General features: G+C 45.5%; 1 protein-coding gene across 2 annotated transcripts in view; it reads left to right on the top strand.

The window, feature by feature from the left end:
- LOC129337029 (beta-klotho-like) overlaps positions 1–23,562 on the top strand; it is a 76,140-nt gene that overhangs the window by 22,376 nt on the left and 30,202 nt on the right. Inside the window, exon 2 of one of the 2 annotated variants that reach the window (XM_054990476.1) lies at positions 22,638–22,824. The exons of the other annotated variant lie outside the window; for it this stretch is intronic. Within the exon in view, the coding sequence (XP_054846451.1) occupies positions 22,638–22,763 (126 nt within the window). The 3' untranslated portion in view covers positions 22,764–22,824. Of the gene's footprint in view, positions 1–22,637; positions 22,825–23,562 lie in introns of those variants that run through there. 2 annotated transcript variants of the gene reach the window in all.

The following is a 23,562-nucleotide window of genomic DNA, read 5'->3' as shown; positions in this document are numbered from 1 at the left end:
AGTTTAAAAAAATATCAAACACATCCTAAAACGTTAGGGACAAGGACTCTTGGCTTTGCTGGGAGGCAAGGAAACCTTTTGCCAAGTCTGGCTGATATTGGCACAGTTGCACACTGCAAAAAGCTGTCAAGCTGTAATTAGCTTAATTAAAGAGAAGCAATTCATAGTCCCTTTGGGTGGGGTTTTCTATACTATTGCTCTGCTCAAGCAAGATGTCTGCATCAAATATAGAATCTACAGGAAGACGAAACATTAATTTACATGTTTAAAAGTGTCGTCCAGGAAACCCATGCATGTTCCTGGCGACTGCTTTGGTTTGGTTCCAGGGACTGTCCTAGCTCTTTCCTCTGTGTCTTAAATAGACAAACATCCAGTTATGCCTCTCATTCATAGCCTTGTGGCCATTTGTCTTTTGGTTCTTAGACAGCTTGGGCCCTCCTGGCCCAGGGAACATTCCTCTCCGTATATCTCTTCAGCATCTCTTTCTGCTGAGAACACAAGGTGCATGCTGTGAACCAGGGTGGCTTTGCCCCTGTGCAACGAGGGCACATTTAAAAAATGAGGTTTGCTAAATAACTGCTTCAGTTTTTTTAACCAGAATTCACTTCCCCTTCAGACACTCAAATACCATGCCATGCCAGAAAAGTTGCTTCAAACAGTATGAATTTTCTCCACAGAAGGTATTTTGCTACAGGAAAAGCATGTAAATTGCATTTATTTTATTTTATTTTTAATTTTTATTTACTTTATAGTCTGCCTTTCTCACTGAAACTCACTGCAGATTATAGAGTGTATATCCAGGCAATCAATAGGACGAGGCATCTAATAAGCAATGTCATGGGAATAGAATTACAGAAATCTGAAACAAAGCAGAAAGTGTTAGACTTGGTATGTTAAATGGTGCAGAAAATGATATTATAGAAGTATAAAACAATGCAGTGAGAACAAGACAATACATACAGCAAACAAAGACTACGCATTACATGCAGTGGTATAGTTCACAGCCCCTTTATAAAAGTGCTGTCATGTCTGTGCCCATACATCCATGCCATTGTCTCATGCTGGTCTCCATAACAGAAAGATTTCCACACATCTTGAGTATCCTTGTCGACCTGCTGTTCCTGCTTAGTTGCTTACCTTGCTTCTAAGTAATCCTATGGACATATCTGTGGAAATGATCGAAAGAGAAGTAGTGGATGTAGCCGCAAGTGGATTAGATCTGTGGTGGGATGATGAGCTTGGGCATTACGTAAGCACCCCATTGCAGAGGGGTAGTTATCTGCCGTGGGGGTTGGAGCCCCCTCCAGAACTCCTTCAAAAAGGAGAGGGAGACCCTGAGTCTGGCAAGGTTCACAGGCAATGGAAAAGCATTTGTCAACGGAGCTTGTTCCTTGTCCAAGATTCACCAGAGCCAGAGGATGTGATGGATTTAAGAGGAGAGGATCATTTCGATTACCTCAGTGAACAGCCTTAGATCATAGAATCATAGAGTTGGAAGGGGCCATACAGACCATCTAGTCCAACCCCCTGCCCAGTGCAGGATCAGCCTAAAGCATCTCTGACAAGTATTCATCCAGCCTCTTCTTGAAAACTGCCAGTGAGGAGGAGCTCACTGGCAGTTGATGAGATATGACCTGTTGGCATTAACTGGACTTACCAGGTGTTGGGTGAGAGGCACTGTGGATGCCCAATGTACCCTAACTCAAGTGGATTTACAAATACCAGGGGGCCCTGGATTATCCCTGGGCAATGCAGAGGAGATATCAACACAAGCCTTACTAGAGGAGTTACAAATACAGGAGGGCCCTGGATTACCATCTGGAAATGGACAGGATTTTTTGGAGTATATAGATGATGATGGTACCGATATTGTGGACTGGATGGAATTAGGAGCTGCAGCCGGGCCAACAGACCCATTCAGGGGCCAGACACCGCAACTAAGAGAAGTGGAGGAGAGGTATAGGACCATCGAAGCCCAAGTGGCAACAATGAGACCAGGAGTTGGGGAAGACTGCCCAACTAGTCAATGGAATGATGAGCCTGCCGGTGGGACCAGCTCAATTGTGCACAAGGAGTGCAAGGAGTTAAGGCCAGAGACTTTCCTGCAGCAGCTGCTGTCGAGAGAGCGAGAGAGAGCTCCACAAGCTGGGCACAGACCAATAAATGTTGTGGGACTGATGCCTGCCAGGGGAGGGAGGCCAGCCCAACCTCCTGTTAGAGTGCTTGATTCTAATATGCCACCCCAAGGAATAGGGGTCTGTCCATCCAGGAAAGTACAGCCTTTGATCATTACCAAGGCTACAAATGGTGTAGGGGTGCCAATTGCCACAGGGAAGAGAGGATCAAGGAAAGTACAGGTTCAGGCTCCCCCCACAGTAGTGACAGTCCCTACTTTGCCACCCCCGGGAAGAGTGGGGGGCCAACAAGGGAGAACATAGCCCGTGAACACTCCACAGGTGGTTCAAGTCCAAACCTTAATGCCAGAGCCTGAGGGGAGTTCCAAGAGCAAAGGCCAGGTCAAACCGGTGGTCAGAGCACAAGATAACGCCAAGAGTGAGTCCAGAGTCCAAGAGCAAGGTCAGGCACAGTCCAAGGTTAGTTATCGATAGTGTCAGGTCCAAAAGCAGGCACAGGCAAGGTCCACAGAACCCAAAGTGGTTGCAGGCAGTAGACACATTGCTTCCACACCTGACTGTTGCTCCTGACTGGCTTTTATAGCCAGGCATGGTTTTCAGCCAGCTGCTGGGGCTCCATCCTGAAGCTACTCATCATCACTCTCCAGCAGCTGGCATCGGCTCAGGAGATGAGCACTGTCCCATCTCTCCTGCAGCTCCAATCTCTGGCACTGTCTGTGGCGCTCTCTGGGCGTGGGTGAACCTGGGGGGTGGAAGCCCCTGGCTGGGCTTCCCCTGTGGTGCTGGCAGACCCTGACTGAGCTTCCCCTGTGGAAGTCCCTGGCTGAGCTTCCCCTGTGGTGCTGGGGCTGGAGAGCACTGATGGCTCTGGTTCAGCTGCTGGCTGTAGGCTCCAATTAGCCAGCAGCTGTGGCTCCTGATTACCAGCCTCTGCTGAGTCAGGGCCGGCTACATGGAGCTCCTCTTCTCCTGAGGAGTCCTCGCTCTCACTGAGCCCAGGCTGGGCCATGACACCCATCCAGCCACCCCCCAGAGTGGCCTCAATCCAGTAGCCAGCAGAGCATCAGGGAGTCGGAGCTCCCAGGGCGTAACTGCCGCAAAGATGGTTTAAATTAGAAGACACATTTGATGGAAAACTCGAAGACTTGGGATTTTTTATAGTACAAGCCATGGAATTTTTTTCAAGATTGAGGACATTTTTTTCCAACTGATCACAGCTGAGTGAGCCAGTTAGGATCTCGACTAGGGGTCTCAGCAGCCTCATGGAACATCACATTATATGAAATAGGAGCACTCAAATTATATGATTTAAATGCATTTGTGTATGCTTTAAAAGCCCAATTCAAGGACCCGCTGGAAGGGGAAAGGGCCCGAACAAAGCTCCGGACCATAAGGCAAATCTGTATAAGAGTAAGCTGCCGAATTCAGGCAATTAGCCACCAAAGATCATGACTAGCATGAAGGAGTTAAAATTGAACTTTTCAGAAACTGACTAAATGCTGACCTGCTAGATAGAGTACTAATGCAAGATGACCCACAGACTCTGTTAGGACGGAACCAATTAGTATGTGAGGTTGAAACTAGAAACCAAGTTGTGAAACTTGCATGAAGGCAGCAACCATTAGAGACTGTGTTATTAACCGCCAAGGAGAAAAAAGCCATTGCCCTCGAATATCGAGATTTAAAACAAGTGTTTGGTGAAAAAGAAGCTGATAAACTTCCCTCTCAAAGGGACACAGACTGTGCTATTGAATTAATTCCAGGGGAGAAGTTGCCTAAAGGAAAAGTGTACTCTATGAGCCCAGCAGAAAGAAAGGAACTGAGAGAGTTCATTGATAAGAACGTGGAGCGAGGATTCATCCACCCTGCCAGCTCCCCCATGCTGTGCCTGTACTATTTCGCAAAAAGAAAGACGAGGGCCTGAGGCTGTGTACTGATTATTGTGGGTTAAATGCTGTGTCCGTGCCAAATGTGTACTCCTGTCTGGGGGCCACAGCCCAGCCCCCGGACTTACCTGGAGAAAAGGACAGGAAACCCCCAGGAGACCATTGCCCAACTGCCTCAACACACAGTTGTCCAGGGTGGAACAGTCACAGCACCCCAGCAGTAGAGTCAGAGGGCCCAGAGGTTCCAGAGAAGGCAACGTAACCAGCAGCAAGTGCGGGAGGGGAAGAGCCAGAGGGGGAAGCCAGCCAGGGAAGGAACGCCACACCCAGCATCAAGGGATAGGCCAGCATCAATGGACATGCCTGTAAACAATGGTATGAAGCTAAGGGTAATAACCCACAATATACAAAGACAAAATATATATGTGTAAATTTTCTTATAGTTTCATCATATCAAAAGTGCAAATTGCTCACAATTCATTATACAGTATTTCTTAATAAATTATTCCATACAAAATATGTTTGTATGTGTCAAGGAATATGTTTGAAGGTGTCAATGAATATCAACTCCGGGAAACAGTAAACTTCGTTCTCCAAATCTAAAGTCTGTCCTTCATTTAATATGCACCATTTTTTACTCCTTGCAAAGTTTCTGGAACATAAATTTCATACAAAACGACGAAGGTACAGCTGTCGCAGCCGGCCACAGATCGAGCTTTAAGCTCTCGGAGCATTTGAACATCTTTTGGGAACGCACTTCATCACGTTTCCCCCGGAGGGAAAGTAGCCCTGCCAACAGCTGGGCTTGACAGCGATACCCTCATCGTTTTGTATGAAATTTATGTTCCAGAAACTTTGCAAGGAGTAAAAAATGGTGCATATTAAATGAAGGACAGACTTTAGATTTGGAGAACGAAGTTTACTGTTTCCCGGAGTTGATATTCATTGACACCTTCAATGTATTTATATGAAACATATTTTGTATGGAATAATTTATTAAGAAATACTGTATAATGAATTGTGAGCACTTTGCACTTTTGATATGATGAAACTATAAGAAAATTTACACATATATATTTTGTCTTTGTATCCTGTGGGTTATTACCCTTAGCTTCATACCAGCATCAATGGACAGGCAGCCCAGATGCTGGCCAGGGCAGCACCTCAGGAGCAATGGCAGAGACAGCCAAGGCACATCACCTGGAAAGGCCCTGCCAGCCCAGTCCTGCAAGGAAGACTGGAGGAGAAGGAGGGAGGAAGAAAAGGAGGCACACCTGGAGGAAGCCTCAGCTGGGACACGTTTGCATTCAGCCTCACCCTGCTAGAGAGGCAAGGAAGGCCAGGAGGAATTAGTGAAAGGGCAGGAACACTTGAGAGCATACACAGCTGGTCAGCATCAGGAGAGGGAAGGAGCTTGGAAGGAAGGGCTGAGGCAGCTAAAGGAAACCCTATAAAAGCTGACTCAGGAGAGTGCTCCTGGTGGGTTGTATAGGAGTGATGGAGTGGAGCAGTGCATGAGAGGAGGTGAGTTGATGAAGGAGGAGATGGTGGAGATCAAGGGGGATGACTCGAGCAGGTTGAGCAGGCCAGCAAGTGGACCGAGAGGGAGTCTGGGTGAGGTATACCGCCCCTCCTTCCACAGAGCAGGGTCCTGCAGTATCCCTGCCACCCCTTTGACATCAGGGCTGGGCATGCTGGTGCCCTGCCCAGTGGTGTACACAGCAAGCCCTGACACACCCTCCCTTTGATCAGAGACTTCCTCAGTGTGGTGGCGCAAGGGAATTTTTTTTCAAAATTGGACTTGAAAGATGTTTACTTCTGAGTAAGAGTAAGGGAGGGGGATGAATGGAAAACTGCTTTCAATACTCCCCTGGGCCAGTTTGAATATCTTATTATGCCTTTTGGCCTGCAGGGGGCACCAGCATGCCCAGCCCTGATGTCAAAGGGGTGGCAGTGTGTTTATGAATGTGATTAATGAAGTCTTACTTGAGTACCTCTACAAAGGCATGGTTGTTTATCTAAATAGTGTGGTGATTTATTCTCCTGATAAAGAATCCCATGTGGAATTGGTCAGAAAGGTGCTGACCACTTTAAGGAATCACAAGCTGCCAGTGAAATTGTCTAAATGTGAGTTCCATAAAAAGGAAATGGATTTTCTGGGGTACTGAGTCTCATACCAAGGACTAAAAATGGACCCAGCAAAAGTCCAAGCTGTAGTGGCATGGGAACCCCCAAAACCAGAAGACAGTTGCAGTCGTTTCTGGGTTTTGCTAACTTTCACTCACCCTTCATAAAGAACTTTGCTCAAATTGCTATCCCTTGACAGACTTGCTAAAAACAAAGGGGAGAGGATTGCAAGGAGAAAAGCCTAGCACTAAGTTGAATTGGGCTATAGAATGCCAGGAGGCTTTCAATGATGTGAAAAAGTTGTTTATTTCAGAACTGGTTCTACAGCACCCAGATGAGAACCAGAAGTTTGTGGTCCAGGTGGATGTGAGCGATACTGCTGTGGGGGGGGGTGTTTTATTGCAAGTAAATAAAGAGGGGAAATTGTACTCTTGTGCATATATTTCTAAGAAATTCTCTGAGACAGAATGCAACTGGAGTGTATGGGAGAAGGAAGCTTTCGTGGTGAAATTTGCACTCACCACCTGGCAACATTGGTTAGAGGGGGCAAAATTTCCTTTTAAAGTATGGACTAATCACAAAAACTTAGAAGCGTTATGCACCCCCCATAGACTAAATGCCAAACAGTTAAGGTGGGCAGAATTCTTTTCCAAGTTCAACTTCACATTGCAGTACCTCCTTGGCCAATAAAATTTCCTAGAGGATGCATGTTGAGCATGCCCCAACACAACAGCCAGAAGGAGGAGACAATTGATACAGTTTTCTCACAATCTCAACTGGGAGGAGTGGTGACAACACACAGTCAAGCTGTGAAAACATAGACCAGCCTGAAAACTGATCTCTTGGAATGGGGAGAGAGAATAAAAGCTGAAACAGAAAGGGAGAAGGAAAATGTGCCCAAAGCCAATCTGAAACAGGAGGGAGATGGCCACTGGTACAGAATGGGCAAATTATACATCCCAACCAGCCATGATGCCAAAACTGCTGGACATTTTGGGTATCTTAAAACCCTGCATTTAGTACAAAGTCAGCTTTGGTGACCAGCCATGAGAAAAGATGTTTCCTAACACGTAAGTTCATGCCCAGTGTGCATAATGTGAAAATCTAGGGGGAAACCCCCTGGATTGTTGCAACCTTTAGAAACTCCTCCTAGACCATGGGCTGTAATCTAAATGGATTTTATCACAGACCTTTCCACCTCAAAGGGATACACAGTAATCTTAGTAGTGGTGGATTTGTTCTCCAAGCAAGCTCATTTCATTCCATGCACTACTATTCCTACAGCCTAGAAACTGGCCAGCCTTTTCATGAAGCACATAGTCAAACTGCATTAGTTTCCTACCAAAGTAATTGAGATGTACAATTTGTTGCCAATTTCTGGCAGGAACTTCTTAAAGTTGCTAGTATTGAACAAGATCTTAGCTCCATCCATCACCCTCAAACTGATGGACAAACCAAACACACAAACCAGGTGCTAGAACAGTTCTTAAGATGTTACATCAATTATCAACAAAACAACTGGATTGATTTTCTTGATTTTGCAGAATATGCGTATAACAACTCGATGCACTCTTCTACAGAGGCTTCCCCTTTTAAGATAGTACATCGATATGAAGGAAACGCTGTGCCTTTTGCTACAAACCCTGACTCCCAACAGCCAGGAGGTTTAGGAAAATGGTGGACTAATTTAACCTCCCAGTGGGAAATCATACAAAAAACTTTGGACAAAGCAAAAGAGGACTATAAAAAAATTGCTGACAAAAAATGCTCTGAACAGTGGAAATTACAACCAGGAGACTTTGTATATATTTCCACCAAGAACGTTAAAGGTGAGCAACCTAGCAAAAAATTGGGGTGAAGCTATTTAGGACCTTTTCCTGTAAAGAAATTAATCAGTGAAGTAACTGTGGAAATAGAGCTCCCCAAGAACTTAAGATAAATTCACCCAGTATTTCACTTCAGCCTTCTGAAAAAGTCTCCCCCACCTGACCAGTGGCATCCAGATAGAGGAGCCCCTCATCCAATGCTAGTAGATGGACAAATTAATTATGAAGTAGAAGAAATTTTGGACTCCAAAGTGAAATACAATATACTTTTTTATTTAGTACACTGGAAATACTTTGTTGGATCTCAAAGGGAATGGGTGGAACAATCACATGTGAATGATCCAAAACTGGTATCAAAGTTTCACAAATGCTATCCTGACAAATCTGGCCCTTAAGAGGAGGGGCCATCTTTGGGGAGGCAGAAATGTCATGTCTGTACCCATACATACATGCCATTGTCTAATGGTGGCCTGATATTTTCAACCATTACTGTCGCTGTACCCCAATGTCATATTGCTGGTGCCATAGCTTGCTTTCACAGGGTCTCTGCGGCTGCAGCTGTCTTATCTAACACTTTGAAGCTCTCAGTGTTTATGACCTTGTACACTGCTCACTCCCATGAATTACTGTGTTTCAGTTTTAATCACAGGCCTTTTAATGTCTAGACTCAATACGTAAAATATGTGAGAAGTTCTCAAGACTGGTTCGCGCCAAAAGTTGTGTTTTACTATTGGGAGGGGGAAAGGAGTAATTGTGCTCTATAATATAAAGATTTTCACACATGTTCTTGTCAACCTGCTGTTCCTGCTTAGTTGCTTACCCTGCTTCTAAGTAATCCTATAGACATATCTGTGGAAATGATCTGATTCCTGAATAAAACTTTTAAATCAAGAACCTGGATTTCTTGCTGTGGTGGTACAGGGGTCTCTCTGCCGTAGCCTGTCATCCCTGGACTGACAAGTGCCTTCCAGAACCATTTTGTTATAATAGAGCTGTGTATCTTTATAAACCCCGCCCCGAACAACTTTGTTTTACATATGTATTGTCGAAGGCTTTCACGGCCGGAGAACGATGGTTGTTGGGGGGTTTCCGGGCTATATTGCCGTGGTCTTTGTTTTACATAGTTTGTGAAATGACAGAAGCTTTGTTTCTAAAGCAGATATGCCAGAGTCTAGCTCAATTGGCTATAACATGCAGAAACCTTTAATCTAAACACTGAATTTAAAAAGCAATTTAAAAATAACATTAAGTGAATACATATTTTTGTCCAAAGTTACACTAAGACTTAATGTGTAGGTAATTTCCCCACCCATAATAACCTTCTAAGGATTTTCTTCTTCTTCTTCTTCTTCTTCATGTCTTCTGATGTCCAACACAATTAGCATCCCCGCTTCCTCTCCAGAAGAAACCCCATTTCCTTCCCATGTGGATTCTCTGGCTTAATCATAGCTCATCTGCCATACAACATTCTTCTTCAGCTGAGGCTGTCTCAAGGATTTCTTTTGTATATCTTCTCGGAGATTGAGTTGGATGTTCTTTGCTTTAAAAGACATCTCCACAGTCAGGATTCCCGTGTTTACCTCCTGTGGTGAGTTTCTGGTATGCAATCAACTTCCTCTATGACTGATCCCCTCCCCCCCCCCCCCGCCCACAGTCGAGACTCTCACAGGTTCTCTCTCCAGTATGGAGTCTGTAATACTCAATAAGCAACGAACTTTGTAGAAAGCCCTCCCTGCATTTGAAGTACTGATAGGACTTCTCTCCTGTGTGGGTCCTCTTTGCAATGCTCTTATATCACAAAAGGTCTTTCCTCTCTCTGGACACCCATGCAAAGGATTTCTCTCCAGTGTGAGTTCTCTGGTGTAACACAAGAAACCAAATGGTGCCTTTTAATTTCTGATCTGGCGCAGAAGGTCCTTTCATGTTTGGGGCACTCCTACAGCTTGTCCTTGTATGGATTCTTGGGTGCATATGAAGCAATTTCTTTCGTAGAAAAGTTGTGCTGCGTTCAAAGCATTTCTTGTACCTCCCTGCAGTGGGGAATGCCTTCCCACACACAGAGCACACAAAGGGTTTCTCTCTGTCTAAAGTCTGTGCTGGGACACAGTTAGTTCCCTTTTGTCCAAACGTTCCTCATCTATGAGCAACTTTCCATTTGTGGATTCCCTTATGGTATACAGGGTGTTCCTTGCACTGGAAGGATTTCCCACACTTGAGGCCTCCATAGGGTCCACAGAGTCCATGTGGATTCACTGATGCCTATTTAGATCACATTTCTTGCAAAAAAAAATGGTTTGTCACACTCTGGACACGTAAAAGGGCCTTGGGACATGTGGAACGGCTTGGCCCTCTCTGGCTCTGGGCCTGGGGCCCTGGGTCGGCTCCCGCCATCGCCCTTCTTCCACTAGGGCATTCAGCTGCAAAGGGGCCAGCTCCGCCGCACTTTAAACAGCGGCCTTGTTCCAGCCGCCTCTCGTTCTCAGTCAAGCGGAGGCTCTCTCTCCCTCTTGGCTTGTAAACATCCCCATGGGCTTCTCCAGCTCTCCCTGGCTGTCCAGCCTGATGCTGCAGGTGAAACAATTTGACAACTTGCTCCTGGTTCTTAATTTCATATGCCAGTTGGATCCATTCAAGCAGGGTTCTTGGATCATAGCTTTGGCCACAAATTCTGGATTTAGTCCTGCATGAAAGAACTCCACTTCCACTGATTCATCCCACCCAGGATCTTTAGCAGTGCACGCCCTGAATTCAGCGGCATATTCCTGCACGGGCTGCTTCCCCTGTTGCAGGCATTTCGTCTTCATCCTCGCTCTCTCCCCCTCTAGGGGATCTTCATACTGCACTCGCAAGGCACGTAGAAAGCCTAGTACACAACCTAACTCCGGGGCTTGCACAAAGTAGAGAATTACATACCACTCTGCCACCTCTCCCGCCAGTCTGGAACCCAAATAGCTCACCCGGCTTTCTTCATCAGGGAAAGTTGCTCCCCACTCTTGTAAGAACTCAGCCACTTGCATGAGGAAAAACCTGAGCTCCTCTGGGTCTCCTTCAAAGTGGGCTTCTAATTTTCTCTGGCCCCACAACTTCTGGGTCAGCCACAGCAGAAGCAGCACTGAGGGCCCCAGTAGTGCTTGCCCTCCTGGTGGCTGCGGAGGCTGCAATGGACCAGGGTGGACAGGCTGTGCAGGCAGGCCCAACAGCACCCTGCTGAACTGCTCCATCTGGAAGTCTTGGGGCTTCCTGCCTGTGGAGGGTGAGGCAGCTGCTGGGGCTCATCCAAGTCACTTGGCTGGAGGGCGGCTTGTAATAGCTCCTGCACGTTCCTCACAGACGTGTGCACGTCCCTTCTCAGCTCACCCATTTCAGCCTGAAGTCCATGGACGTCCTCTGCAGCCTTCTCTCCATCTCCCCCTCCCTCTTCCTCCTCTTCATCCAGCTGAAGACTGGACATTGCTCCCGTGGTAGAACTCGGTTTGCAGAGCTGAACCCTCTGACGACCCTTCAAATCCAGCTCCCTCTTGGCAGAGGTTACACGAGGGGCCCACTGCACTGGAATTTTTCCAGGGGGGGGGGTCACACCTTCCCTAATGAGCATAGCCGAGTGAGCTACTTAGGATTGCGTCTGGGCAGCCCCGCAGCCAAGTGGTGTGTTACCCTGTACGGAGCACAGATCCCCGAGCTGGCAGCACTTGTACGAGCCCTGAGAGCCCAATTCAAAGACCCTCATAAGGAAGAGTGGGCCAGGACCAAGCTGAAATGGATGCAGCAAGGCGGCCACCCCATGCATGAGTATGCCATGGAATTCAGGCAGTATGTGGCCAAAGTGCAAGACTGGACTGGAGGAATTAAAATCAAATTCCATGAGCACGGAGCGAGGCTGCCACCAGCTTAAAGTTGGGAGAAGAGTCGGAGCAACCTTTTTGGAGACCCATTGGAAGAGGAGGAAAACCCCAACCAGCTCATGAGAAACACTAACGGCCTTCTGTGAGGAGGCCCCACCAGCAGGTTGCAGAGGAATCAACACCTGTGGAGGTGAGACTGAGAGGGGCTGTTTATGTGCCAGTGCACCAAGAAATAGCTCAATTCTTCAGAGTCTCTGTCAAAACAGGATTCCAATTTACACCAGGTCAGGGGTGGCGGGTTCCTCGCCCCTCTTGCACATGGTATTAGGAGGACAGGTGGTGCTGGGCCCGCTGGGAGACTCAGTGGTAAGGGCCTATTGGGAGGGCAGGTGCTACTCCACCCAGGGCCCCACTTGGTTGGGAGGCCTCACCGGCACCCCCCCTCAGCCTCCGCAGGCCCGTGCATCTAAGTACAGTTTGCATATTCTGTCCATAATTTCCAGCATTGGATTGGAACAGGTGTGCTCGGCGCCACTCCCTCTAGTCCTTCATCCTTCTGTACAAGAGACATGACATCCCTCCTTGGGGTGTTGCACTCAGCCAGCGTAGGATCCTGGCTCCTCTCTTGGGAATCACCCCGGCCCTGTGCTTCAAACTAGTCCCAAGCTTCGACATTTCCATGGGGTCTTGAGACAGGCCCTTGGGGTTTACAGGAGACCCGTTTTCTGCTCTGGCTGCCGTACTGCAGGGAGGGAATCTCGCCGGCCTCCCCCGGTTCCAAAGACTGAAGTGATTCTAGCCAAAATGTCAGGCCTGGCTAGGGGATTCTCTCAGACTCTCCATTTCATCCAACACAGTTGTATGAGTTAAAGGTCTTCATTAAGATAAAACTTCCTAGAAGTGCACCGGTACATAAAGATTGCCTAGAATGCTGAAGTGAAGTCTTCCCTGAGGTTATACCCCAGTCCCCTCCCCGCAGTCCAAAGAAATCAGTTGAAGTCAGTGAAAGTCCTGCAAAAGATGCAAAGCTGAATTTCCCAGGACTGGTTTCCACACGTTTCCAGCTGTACTGATAAGGCCTCTTAGAAAAGCATAGCTGAGTACGGTGAAGAAAGAAAGCTACTCTACAGGAAGAAAGCTCAACCCCTCCCCAGTAGATATGCATTCACAGTTATGGCAGACAGGCTGGCTTGCCTGCCTGACAGGGGGTTGGACTAAATGACCTTGGAGATCCCTTCCAACCCTATGATTCTATGGTTCTCACTTCCCAGCTCTAATGTTACTGATCATCAGTGACCTTTTGCAAGACACAAAAGATTCTTTTCCAGTTTTACCCTGCCTGGAGTTTTTTCTTTCAAATACTTCATACACTACATTTCATATACAACGTTAATAAATAGTTAAAGGAATACAGAACTAGCAGCTATATAATCATGTGCATAGTTCATACAGTGTCTATACAGACATAAGTCCAACTGGTGAGAGGAATCCATACATCAAATTCAAGGTGCAATAATGGTGGAAAGTGGTTTGAAGCTGGAACTCTTGCTTTGAGAACCACCAAAGCCGGTCAGATAAAAGCGATCTTGAGCTGAATCTCACTCCAAGAACAGCCCTACGAGTCTAAGCCAGCAATTTTCCAATCCCCGTTTCATACTGGGACTTCCTCATCCCAGGTATTCCCTAAATTCCTATTTTTATTTAGGGCTCTCCCAATCTATATTCCGGAAAAAACTCTTGCAACTTGGCAAGATAAAATCAATAAATTTATTTGGAACAACAAGAAAGCTAGAATCCACTCAGAAACACTCAATCAATCAATCAAGTACCTTTAATGGCATACAGAAACACTCAAAAGACCAAAACGTATCGGGGTGTGTGTGTGTTAGATAATCCTGATCTAAAACTCTATTATGAAGCTATGCAACTTAGCAGTATATTACGCATGCTAAGCAGCTCAGATCTAACAGATTGGCAAAAAATAGAGCAGTTATACACTAATGATAAAACTTTACAAGAATCAATTTGGAACAAAAACTCAGAAAGATCAAATTTTATAACTGACAATCAATTCCTCTCCAGCAATCTTAGGATATGGGATAGAACTAGATCCTCATTAACCTGTACAATCTCCCCAGTCTCACTCTTTGTTGGTCAATCATGGTTTGAACCTGCAATACAACAAACTTCCTTTAGGGGGTGGAGACAACACGAAAAAACAAGATTAATAGATATAACAAAAAGAGGCTTACTATTAGAAAAGACTCATCTGGAAAGAGAATCAGGTACAGCAATACCTTGGTTTGAATACCTGCAAATCAATCACCTTCTGGAAGATAAACTAATAAAATCAACCCTTAAGGAACCATTAACAGATTTTGAAAGAATGATTAAACTTGATAGCCCAACTGTACAATATTCGGATGGAAAACAAATGAAAGGATAAAATACTGTTTTACCAGAAAATTTGGCAAAGCGGTTGCAATCTGACTTTAGCAAACGAGGATTGGGAAAACATTTGGCGCTCCTATAGCTTTACTACAAAAATAATAAATATAAACCAGCAAACGGCGAAACTGCTAATGCATTGGTATATGACGCCAGTCAAGCTGCATCATATAAATAAAACCATATCGCCTCTCTGCTGGAAAATATACACACTGCTGGTGGGGATGTGTATACATTAAAATTTTGGGGAATTGGTAGTAAAGGAAATAAAGAATATTTTGAATTATGATGTACCTTTAACTTTGGAAACTATTTTGCTGAACCATTGGATAGATCAAGAAATCCCGAAAGCCAGAATGCAGTTAATCTGGATTTTATTGTCAATCGCTAAATCAGTAATTGCAGCTAAATGGAAGCAAAAGACACCCCCATCGATAAGGAACTGGCATAATAAACTGTGGGACTATTTTATAATGGAGAAGATAGCAGACCGGTTAGCTTACTATGAAAATCAAATGTATATATCTAATTTCACAGAACAATGGCTCCTGATCTTGGAATACCTCTCAAAATATGAAACATCACTTCAAGCAAACCCTAAACTGTTACAAACAGTTATTGTATTGTTAGAGGATATTTAATTATGTTTGTATTTGTTTGTAGTCACTGTTGAATTAAGTTTACTGTATAATATAAAACAAAAAATTGTTAATTAAAAAAAATGTGATGATCAAGAGCTTAGTAGTCAAGATATGAAAATGGATATCTTGTTGTCATGCCAATGATGATCTCAGATTGTGCATGTTATGTATGGGCATAGTTTCAGGCTGAGCTAAGGCTCCTGAAGCCTTCGTTACTATTGGTTGTTTCATGCAGGCAGTAATCAATCGTATCTCTATAATAAAAACCAATCACCATACTGGAAATAAGTTACTATGTATATGGTTTATGCAAATGAAGGATTCTAACTACCTGTTTTGTATTGGTTGTTGCTAAAAAGGGGTGCGGTTTTCTTATGTATTGTCAGGATGTCAGTTCTCTAGCCAGAGTTACGCCATATTAACTTGTGTTATAATCATTCTCTGCTGACAAAGAATTCCTGTCATCTAACACTGTGCTCACGCATTTCAACAATCTCAAGCCACTCGTCTGCAATGTCTCGCCTTACAGAATTCGGGCAGTCCTGAGCCATTGAATGCCAGGTGGGCAGGAGGCCCCTATCGCTTACTTTTCTAGGACATTATTGACGGCAGAGAGGAACTATGGCCAAACAGACAAAGCTCTTGCCCTGGTCACAGGGTTAAAAAGTTCCATGACTGCATATATTGGTGTCCCTTTGAGATTGCGACCAATCGCAAGCACCTACTAGGCCTTTTTGCCCCCGACCAACAGACCCCTCTGGTCATGTCTCCACAGATGCTGTGCTGGGCGGGGTTCCTGTCAGCCTATGACTACAAACCAATTCCAGGCCATATCACCAACCCTTCTCCGGCACATGGGGTCATGCAATTGGAGAACCTGCCTCAACTGCTCCTCCTGGTGTTGGACATCACTGCCCATTCCGCTAAGGACTCCACAATCTCCTGGGTCCTCAACTGGGTTGGAGGGGGTGGCCTGTTGGCAGGATGAACTTGGAGTTCCAGCCTTACCGTTCCCACCAAGATGAACTATCAGTGCACAAGGGATGCCTTCTCCGGGGAAGCAGAGTTGTTGTTCTGCCCAGGCTGCACCAGCGGGTGCTCAAGGCACTTCCTCTGGGGCACCCAGGGATCATTAAAGTGAAGACTCTGGACCGCAGCTATGTATGGTGGCCAGGAATGGACCTAGCAGTCGACAGACAGGCCCAGCCCTGTCAGCCATGCCAGGAGTCTCACCCTGACATGCCATAGGCACTGGGGCAACCTTGGGAGTCAACATGCACACTGTTGTCGTGGCTCCATATAGACTTCATGGGGCATGTCTTCTTTATTGAAGTAGACTCATTTTCCAAATGGTTGAAAGTATTACAGTTAAAGTGCAAGTACGCAGAATTAACCATCAAGTGTGCAGAATTTAACCACCAAGCTCATTGACAAACAGTATCAATATGTGTATTCAATAAATATGTTGAGAAATATGAGAATGAATAGTACAATAAATATGTTATACAATATTGTAAAAATAGATATAGAATCCCAAGGCTGCAATTTAATGTAATTGGAGGATCAATATGTCTATTTTGGAAAAGAACTTGCTGAACTACGTTGTGCGGTATCCAAGTATAAAGTGCTGATATGTCCATTATTAGCGTGTCTGAGTTGAGAGGAAGAGATAGTCCCTCAACCAAACTAATGAATCCCCTCATATCGTGCACATAAGTCAAAGTCTTTTAACCAGAGGCTGGAGAAATTGGTCAACAAAGTGAGCCAAAGGTTCCGGTATAGAATTTGTACTGGCAATTATAGGCCTCCCTGATGGTAGAAAGCTTTATGAATCTTTGGTCAGATATAAAAAGTCAGCATCCTAAGTATAGGATTTATCAAAAATTTATGTACCTCAGTAGTGATATGCCCAGCCATCGGTGCTTTATCCACTGTAACTTTGATAAAGATAAACATTTTAATAAACTTTTTTGATAAACTTTTTCATAAATAAGGATTATAGTAGAGTATAAGGAAGAAATAAGACCAGTAAGTAATAATCTTTATTATTCCACACAATTTTATGGGAACTAGACATTAGTGGTGTGTTTTTTGTATTTAGGATACAATCCCCTGAGAAAATTATTACAAAACTGGTGAGTAGATAGCATCCTATCGGGATGAAATTCCCACCTGCAGCAACTGGGGTCCAGTGGGAAGCACTGAGCATCCACCCCACAAGAGTCTTGAGCCTGGGTGGTTGGGGGTTGTAGGCTCACAGTATGGAGGAGGGTGGTGCTCTTGCACTGACGAACCTGGAGGGACATTGCATCGTTACTTCAATCTGTGAAGATAAATCGTCTTATAAAGGCAGCACCACACCCAAGAAGGGAAACGGCTTATATTATATATTGCAACCACCCCACCCCCTATATTAAATTGTAGCCTTGTGAATCTATATCTGTTTTTACAACATTGTATAACATATTTATTGTACTATTTATTCTCATATTTATTGACATATTTATTGAATACACATATTGTCAATGAGCTTGATGGTATATGTATGATTAATTATGACTGTATATAATACAGGTAGTTTGTAATACTACCTCCAGCAGGAATTGAAATTGATGTATACTGGTGGCTAATTTTGAAATTGTTACTGTTTACACAACACTCTATGCACTGTTAATTTTGCACACTTGCACTTTAATTGTGAAAAATTGAATAGAAATTAGTATTATTGTGTCTGGTGTTTATGGGAACATTTTGTTTCTTTGGAGCAGCAACTTCCAGCAGTACAGCAACGATTAAGAATTCATCAAGAACCAACAGTGAAGCTCTAAAGTGGTTGGCATGGGGCCAGAGATCCAGGTCCTCTGGGGACGAGGGTGGTATGGCGGTGGGACCCAGGGAAGGATGAGAAGGACACGGAGATATGGTGAGGCTTGATGTCCTTCTAACCTGCGTCCCATCCTGAGGCATGTTGAGTGTGGAGCTAGGAAATATAGCCCCCCTTCGACACTGTTGTTGTGTAATGCCAGGTCCATAAATAGTAAGACCAGAATATTGCACGATTATTTTGTGGCAAATGATGTAGACCTGATATGTGTGACTGAGACCTGGGTGAGGGAGGGTGAGACGGTTGCCCTAAACGAACTAGTCCCACCTGGGTTCTCAGTCCTTCATCAGTCCCGAACGGGAGGCCGGGGGGAGGGGTGGCGATTCTTGTCCGAGAGAGTTTCTCCTTCAGGCCATTCCCATCCCAGAGATCTCCGGCATTGACAGTGTAGGTCTAGTGTGGGGTGCCAAGGAAAGTTTGGCCATCTGTGTGGTGTACTGGCCACCCAGTGCACCAGCAGATGCTCTGCCTCATCTGCTAGAGGTGGCGGCTGGACGGGCCTTGGAGCACTCAAAACTATTGGTATTGGGTGACTTCAACGTCCATGCTGACGATGGTGCCCCAAGTTGGGCTGTGGACCTGGTGTCCTCCATGGCTGCACTTGGACTAGCTCCCTGGTATACAGAGGAGCTACGTCGGAAGAAGTGGGAGCTGAGACGGCTATAGTGAGTGTGGCGGCAAACTCGTGACGAAGAGGCAAGAGCATCTTATAGGATGTTTATGAAGGCCTATGAGTTGGCAGTGAAGGCTACAAAGAAAAAGTTTTATGCAGCCTCCATTGCATCAGCTAGCTCATGCCCAACAAAACTGTTCAATGTGGTTCGATCTTTGTTCTCCTTACCAGGTGGGGACCATCAAAATTCAAATTCAGATATTAGCTGTGAAGCTTTTGGGAGGTTTTTTGCTGATAAAATCTTGTCTCTCCACCATGATCTCCCAGCCACAGTTGATACAGTGTGCGAACTGGAAGCCTCTTGGCCGCTTTCTGAGGTGATATTAGACCATTTCAGTCCACTCTCTGGGGATGAGATTGACAGGATCCTGTGAGCAGTTAGGCCTACCACATGCTCCTTGGACCCGTGCCCTTCGTAGCTGGTAAAGGCCAACATAAATGGGCTATGGGATGCCCTGGAGGCCATTGTCAACATGTCTCTGAGCTCTGGGATCTTTCCAGAAGCGTTGAAGAAAGCTGTGGTTAGGCCTCTCCTGAAAAAAACATCTTTGGACCCTACCGACCCGGTCAGTTACCTCCCAGTTTCAAACCTCCCGTTCCTGGGTAAGGTGATTGAGCGGGTGGTGGTAGAGCAGCTGCAGGTTTTCCTGAATGATTCCTCATTCCTAGATCCTTTCCAGTCTGGCTTCTGTCCGGGACATGGGACGGAGACATTGCTGGTCACCCTGATGGACGATCTCCGTAGACAGCTGGAACAAGGCGGGTCGGCGCTGCTGATATTGTTAGATCTATCAGCAGCATTCGACACGGTCAATCATGACCTGTTGGTCCACCACCTTGCCGATGTGAGGATTCGAGGGACAGCTCTGCAGTGGTTTGTCTCTTTTCTCCACGGTCGGGGGCAGAGGGTGGCACTAGGGGAGAAGTTGTCATCCCGCCACCCATTGGTGTGTGGTATCCCTCAAGGGGCAATACTCTCACCCCTGCTATTTAATGTATATATGCGCCCCCTTGCCCAGCTGGTACGGAGTTTCGGACTTAGGTGCCAGCAATATGCAGATGACACCCAATTGTATCTTATGATGGATGGTCGGCCTGGCTCTGCCCCAGATGTCCTGGAACATGCCTTCGGAGCTGTGACTGGACGGTTGAAGCAGAGTTGGCTGAGACTAAATCCCTAGAAGACGGAGGACTTGCATGTGGGTCTAGGGTCCATGGGTGCGGGACCCCGGCTCCCTGCTCTTGATGGAGTGCCACTTATGCCGGTGTCGAGAGTGAGGAGCCTGGGAGTGGCCCTGGATGCTTCCTTGTCTATGGAGGCACAGGTCGCAGTGGTTGTTCGATCCTCTTTCTTCTACCTAAGACAGTCTCGACAACTTGTCCCCTACCTATTGACCCATGACCTCACAACAGTGATCCAGGCAACGGTCACGTCCAGATTAGACTACTGCAACTCACTCTATGCGGGGCTTCCCTTAGGCTTGATCCGGAAACTGCAGCTGGTTCAGAATGCAGCTGCACGGGTGGTTGCCAGAGCAACAATCATGGCTCATATAACACCTATCCTCCATCAGCTGCACTGGTTACCGGTTGAGTACCGGGTCCGGTTCAAGGTTTTGGTGTTGACCTATAAAGCCCTATGTGGACTGGGCCCAGCATACCTTCAGGACCGCCTCTCCCCATATGTTCCCCGGAGGTCGCTTCGATCAGCCACTAAGAACTTGCTGATGGTCCCTGGCCCCAGGGAGGTCTGCCTGGCCTCTACCAGAGCCAGGGCCTTTTCGGTTCTGGCTCCAATCTGGTGGAACTTTCTGTCTGAGGAAACTAGGGCCCGGCAGGATTTGTTGTCTTTCCTCTGGGCCTGCAAGACGGAGATGTTCCGCCAGGCATTTGGTGGGGGCTAGGCTGTCCTCTTGCCGGCCATACCACTGAAGACCTTCCACCACCCATGCAGGAAAATGCTGTTTTTTTAATATTTTATACCCGCCAATTTTAATTGTTTTGATAGAATGTTTTAATGTTTTTACTGTTTTAAACTGTTGTTAAACCACCCTGAGTGCATCTGACGGGGAGGGCGGTCTAGAAATGTGATAAAATAAATAAATAAATAAATAATCTCTAGAATACTGTATAAAGAAACTGCATTTGTTCTGTGGCACCAAAGTGTGAATATCTTTCTTAACTGAGTGTTACACAACTAGAAAATGACTACATGCTGGAAACATGATGAATAGGGTGGTTTTACATTCAGCATGATGGCAGGCTTCATAACAACATTTGTATAAAGAGCAAAGTTTCTGGAATCAAGACTCATCTGTAGTGCCACCCTAAGTAGAGTTATACCCGTCTAAGCCTATTGACTTGCAAATTCTGCTTAGGATTGCACCAAGATCATCATGTCAATTTTTGTGATCAAACCTATTTTTAACTGTTATTGAACCAGAAGCCAGAAGAGGACTGGGGGCAAAATATAACAACAACAACATTCAATTTATATACCGCCCTTCAGGACAATTTAACACCCACTCAGAGTGGTTTACAAACTATGCCATTATAATCCCCACCACAAAACACCCTGTGAGGTGGGTGAGGCTGAGAGAGCTCCAAGAAGCTATGACTGACTCAAGGCCACTCAGCTGGCTTCAAGTGGCAGAGTGGGGAATCAATCCCGGTTCTCCAGATTAGAGTCCCACACTCTTAACCACTACACCAAGCTGTTCTGTGGTGACTAGAGATTGCCTTGGAATTCCAGCCTTTTTTCAGCTTTTGAAAATTTAGTGCTGGTGCTTAGAAAAGTGAGATCTTTCTCCAAAACTGAGCCCCTTTGCAAATGGCACCTGGAAAGGGTGACTAGTGTATCTGTTCCCACTGCTGTTGCCAGAATACAGTTTGTGAAGTCAAATTGTGAATTGGGCAGGGAGTTGATCTGTAAGACCCCTTCGAACTTACAGTCTTCATACATAATGTGGAATTAAATATTCATCACAACACGCCCAGGATCGTGTACAGGGATTTCCCCCCATTTATCATCACCATCTCCTTGCAAGAATGGTTCCTTGAGGAAACAGAACAATTAGCCTAAGACGGACAGGTCTTCAAAGCCGCAGCATAACATTCCAGCCAGTGTACTGCACTGATATTGGTCACTGCAATGGGCAGGCAGATGGCATTATCCTGACTGTTGCTAAGAGATGTGCACTAAGAAAAAATCCAGTTCAGTTCTGAATCCAGGGTTTTTGAACTGTTTACTGTTACTGTTTTTTGCGGGTGGGGCATTGCTAGTTCAGTTCTAATCCATTTGAGGGTTTTTTTGTTACCATGAGCTTTGGACTAGTTATTTGCAATGAGACCTTTGAGGCTCTTTGGGGCAGCTGTTTTTGCAGTTAACAGCACCAAAATTGCACAGAAACACTCCTCTCTCTAAACCTTCAATACACCAAGTTTGCGGAGGCCTCAAGGTAAGTGTCGGCTGCACACACACATTTTATTCTTTTCAGGGGATGGGGTGGGTGGGGAGATGAGGGTCTTCACCCTTAAGCTGCATCTACCATTAGTCTCCTGCTAATGGGAGGTGTTTCCCGCTTGTGGGTCAGAACCCAGAAGTGGGTTGCAAAGCCTCTGAAAGTGGGTTGCAGTCCAGCCATCCCTAATGGCTGCCCCTGACTTTTGCATTGTGCTCTCTCTGTCCTCTTCCCGTAGGTCATTCTCATTTCCCAAACCCCACCCTTTGCAACAATGATGAGAAGGGGGGCACCCTTCTGGCACTTTACAACCAGGCAGCCTTCCAGTAACTTTACAGGTCAATATACCTTTTCCTGTGTAGAATAATATTTCTGTGGGGAAATCATCATGCGTGACTCTTCATAAGAACCAGCTTTGGTGCGTAACATGAGGCAAGGCTCTGCCCTGTGTCTTGGAGACTAAGACCTGACCCTGGGAGGTCTCCCATGTCATCCATTAGTTGGCATCTTTGTTGTCACTTTGTATGCATGTTGCTTAGGGGATTAGAGGGAGTAATCCAGAACGTAGCCCTCATTTGCAAAGGCTGTATACTTCAGAATGCTACTTGCCTGGGGTTCATAGTAGGATGTGAAGTGGATTTCTGAAAAACTCTTGTTGTTCGCTGTCATCATAAATAATATAATAATGGCTGTGCTTATATACTGCTCTTCTAGACAGATCAGTGCCCGACCCAGAGCGGTGAACAAGGCACAGTGCCAAAAGCCCCGCCCAATGAGATGCCTGGGGCAGAAGTGACTCATTTCACGTGTCAACTTTATCAAGAGCAAAGATACCTTTAACTCAGTCTTGACAGTTCCCAGTCTTCAAAAGAGCCCATCCCCTACTGACGACCACATTCCATCATTGGGGGCGCATCTTGGCCCCAAGCATTTAATTTGTGATCCTACCTGAGAAGATAAGGAATAAGTTATATCGCTATGCCCAAAGTTGGAATTTTGATGACTGGGTTCATACTTCCCTTCTGCAATCACAGTCTTTCGAAGAACAACTTGCTTGGGCGTAGCTGCAACACAAAGGAGAACATTGATTGGTATCAGTGATATCTTTGTGGCCATTATGAATTTATTCTTGTTATATTTATTGAAGTATTTATTGAAATGATGTTTTAAAAATATTTATTGAGAGAATCTTATAATGTGATTTGAAATATCTGTTCATAGGAATTCGTAGGAGCCCTTTGAGCGCTTTGCACTTTCTTTATTGTACTGCTTAATTACCATAAAAATCTATAAAAAAATTTTTATAAACTTTGTTTGTTTAGAATATTAGTTTTGATTGACTGTGGTTTAACTATGCAGTAGCCCTGGCCGGAGCGGGGGGCTTCTGTTTCTAGTCATTGGTTTGTTCCAGGGCAGCCTCTCTTTTTTTGGCTCCTCTGGGCACTAAGCAGCAGTCACCGGAAGAATAGGGAGGGGGGGGGAATAGCTGTGAATTTCCTGCATTTTGCAGGGGGTTGGACTGGAAATACCTTCCAGCTCTATGTTTCTATACCCTTATTTGTCATTAACGTGTCAATGAAATTTTATGTTTAACACATAGTTAATTTTCATGTCATTTTTAATTTTTAAAAAATTGGCT

Source organism: Eublepharis macularius, chromosome 10 (genome assembly GCF_028583425.1).
Source record: "Eublepharis macularius isolate TG4126 chromosome 10, MPM_Emac_v1.0, whole genome shotgun sequence".
NCBI lineage: Eukaryota > Metazoa > Chordata > Lepidosauria > Squamata > Eublepharidae > Eublepharis > Eublepharis macularius.
The sequence above is the reverse complement of the archived record's forward strand: the minus strand, read 5'-3'. Positions and strand labels throughout refer to the sequence as shown.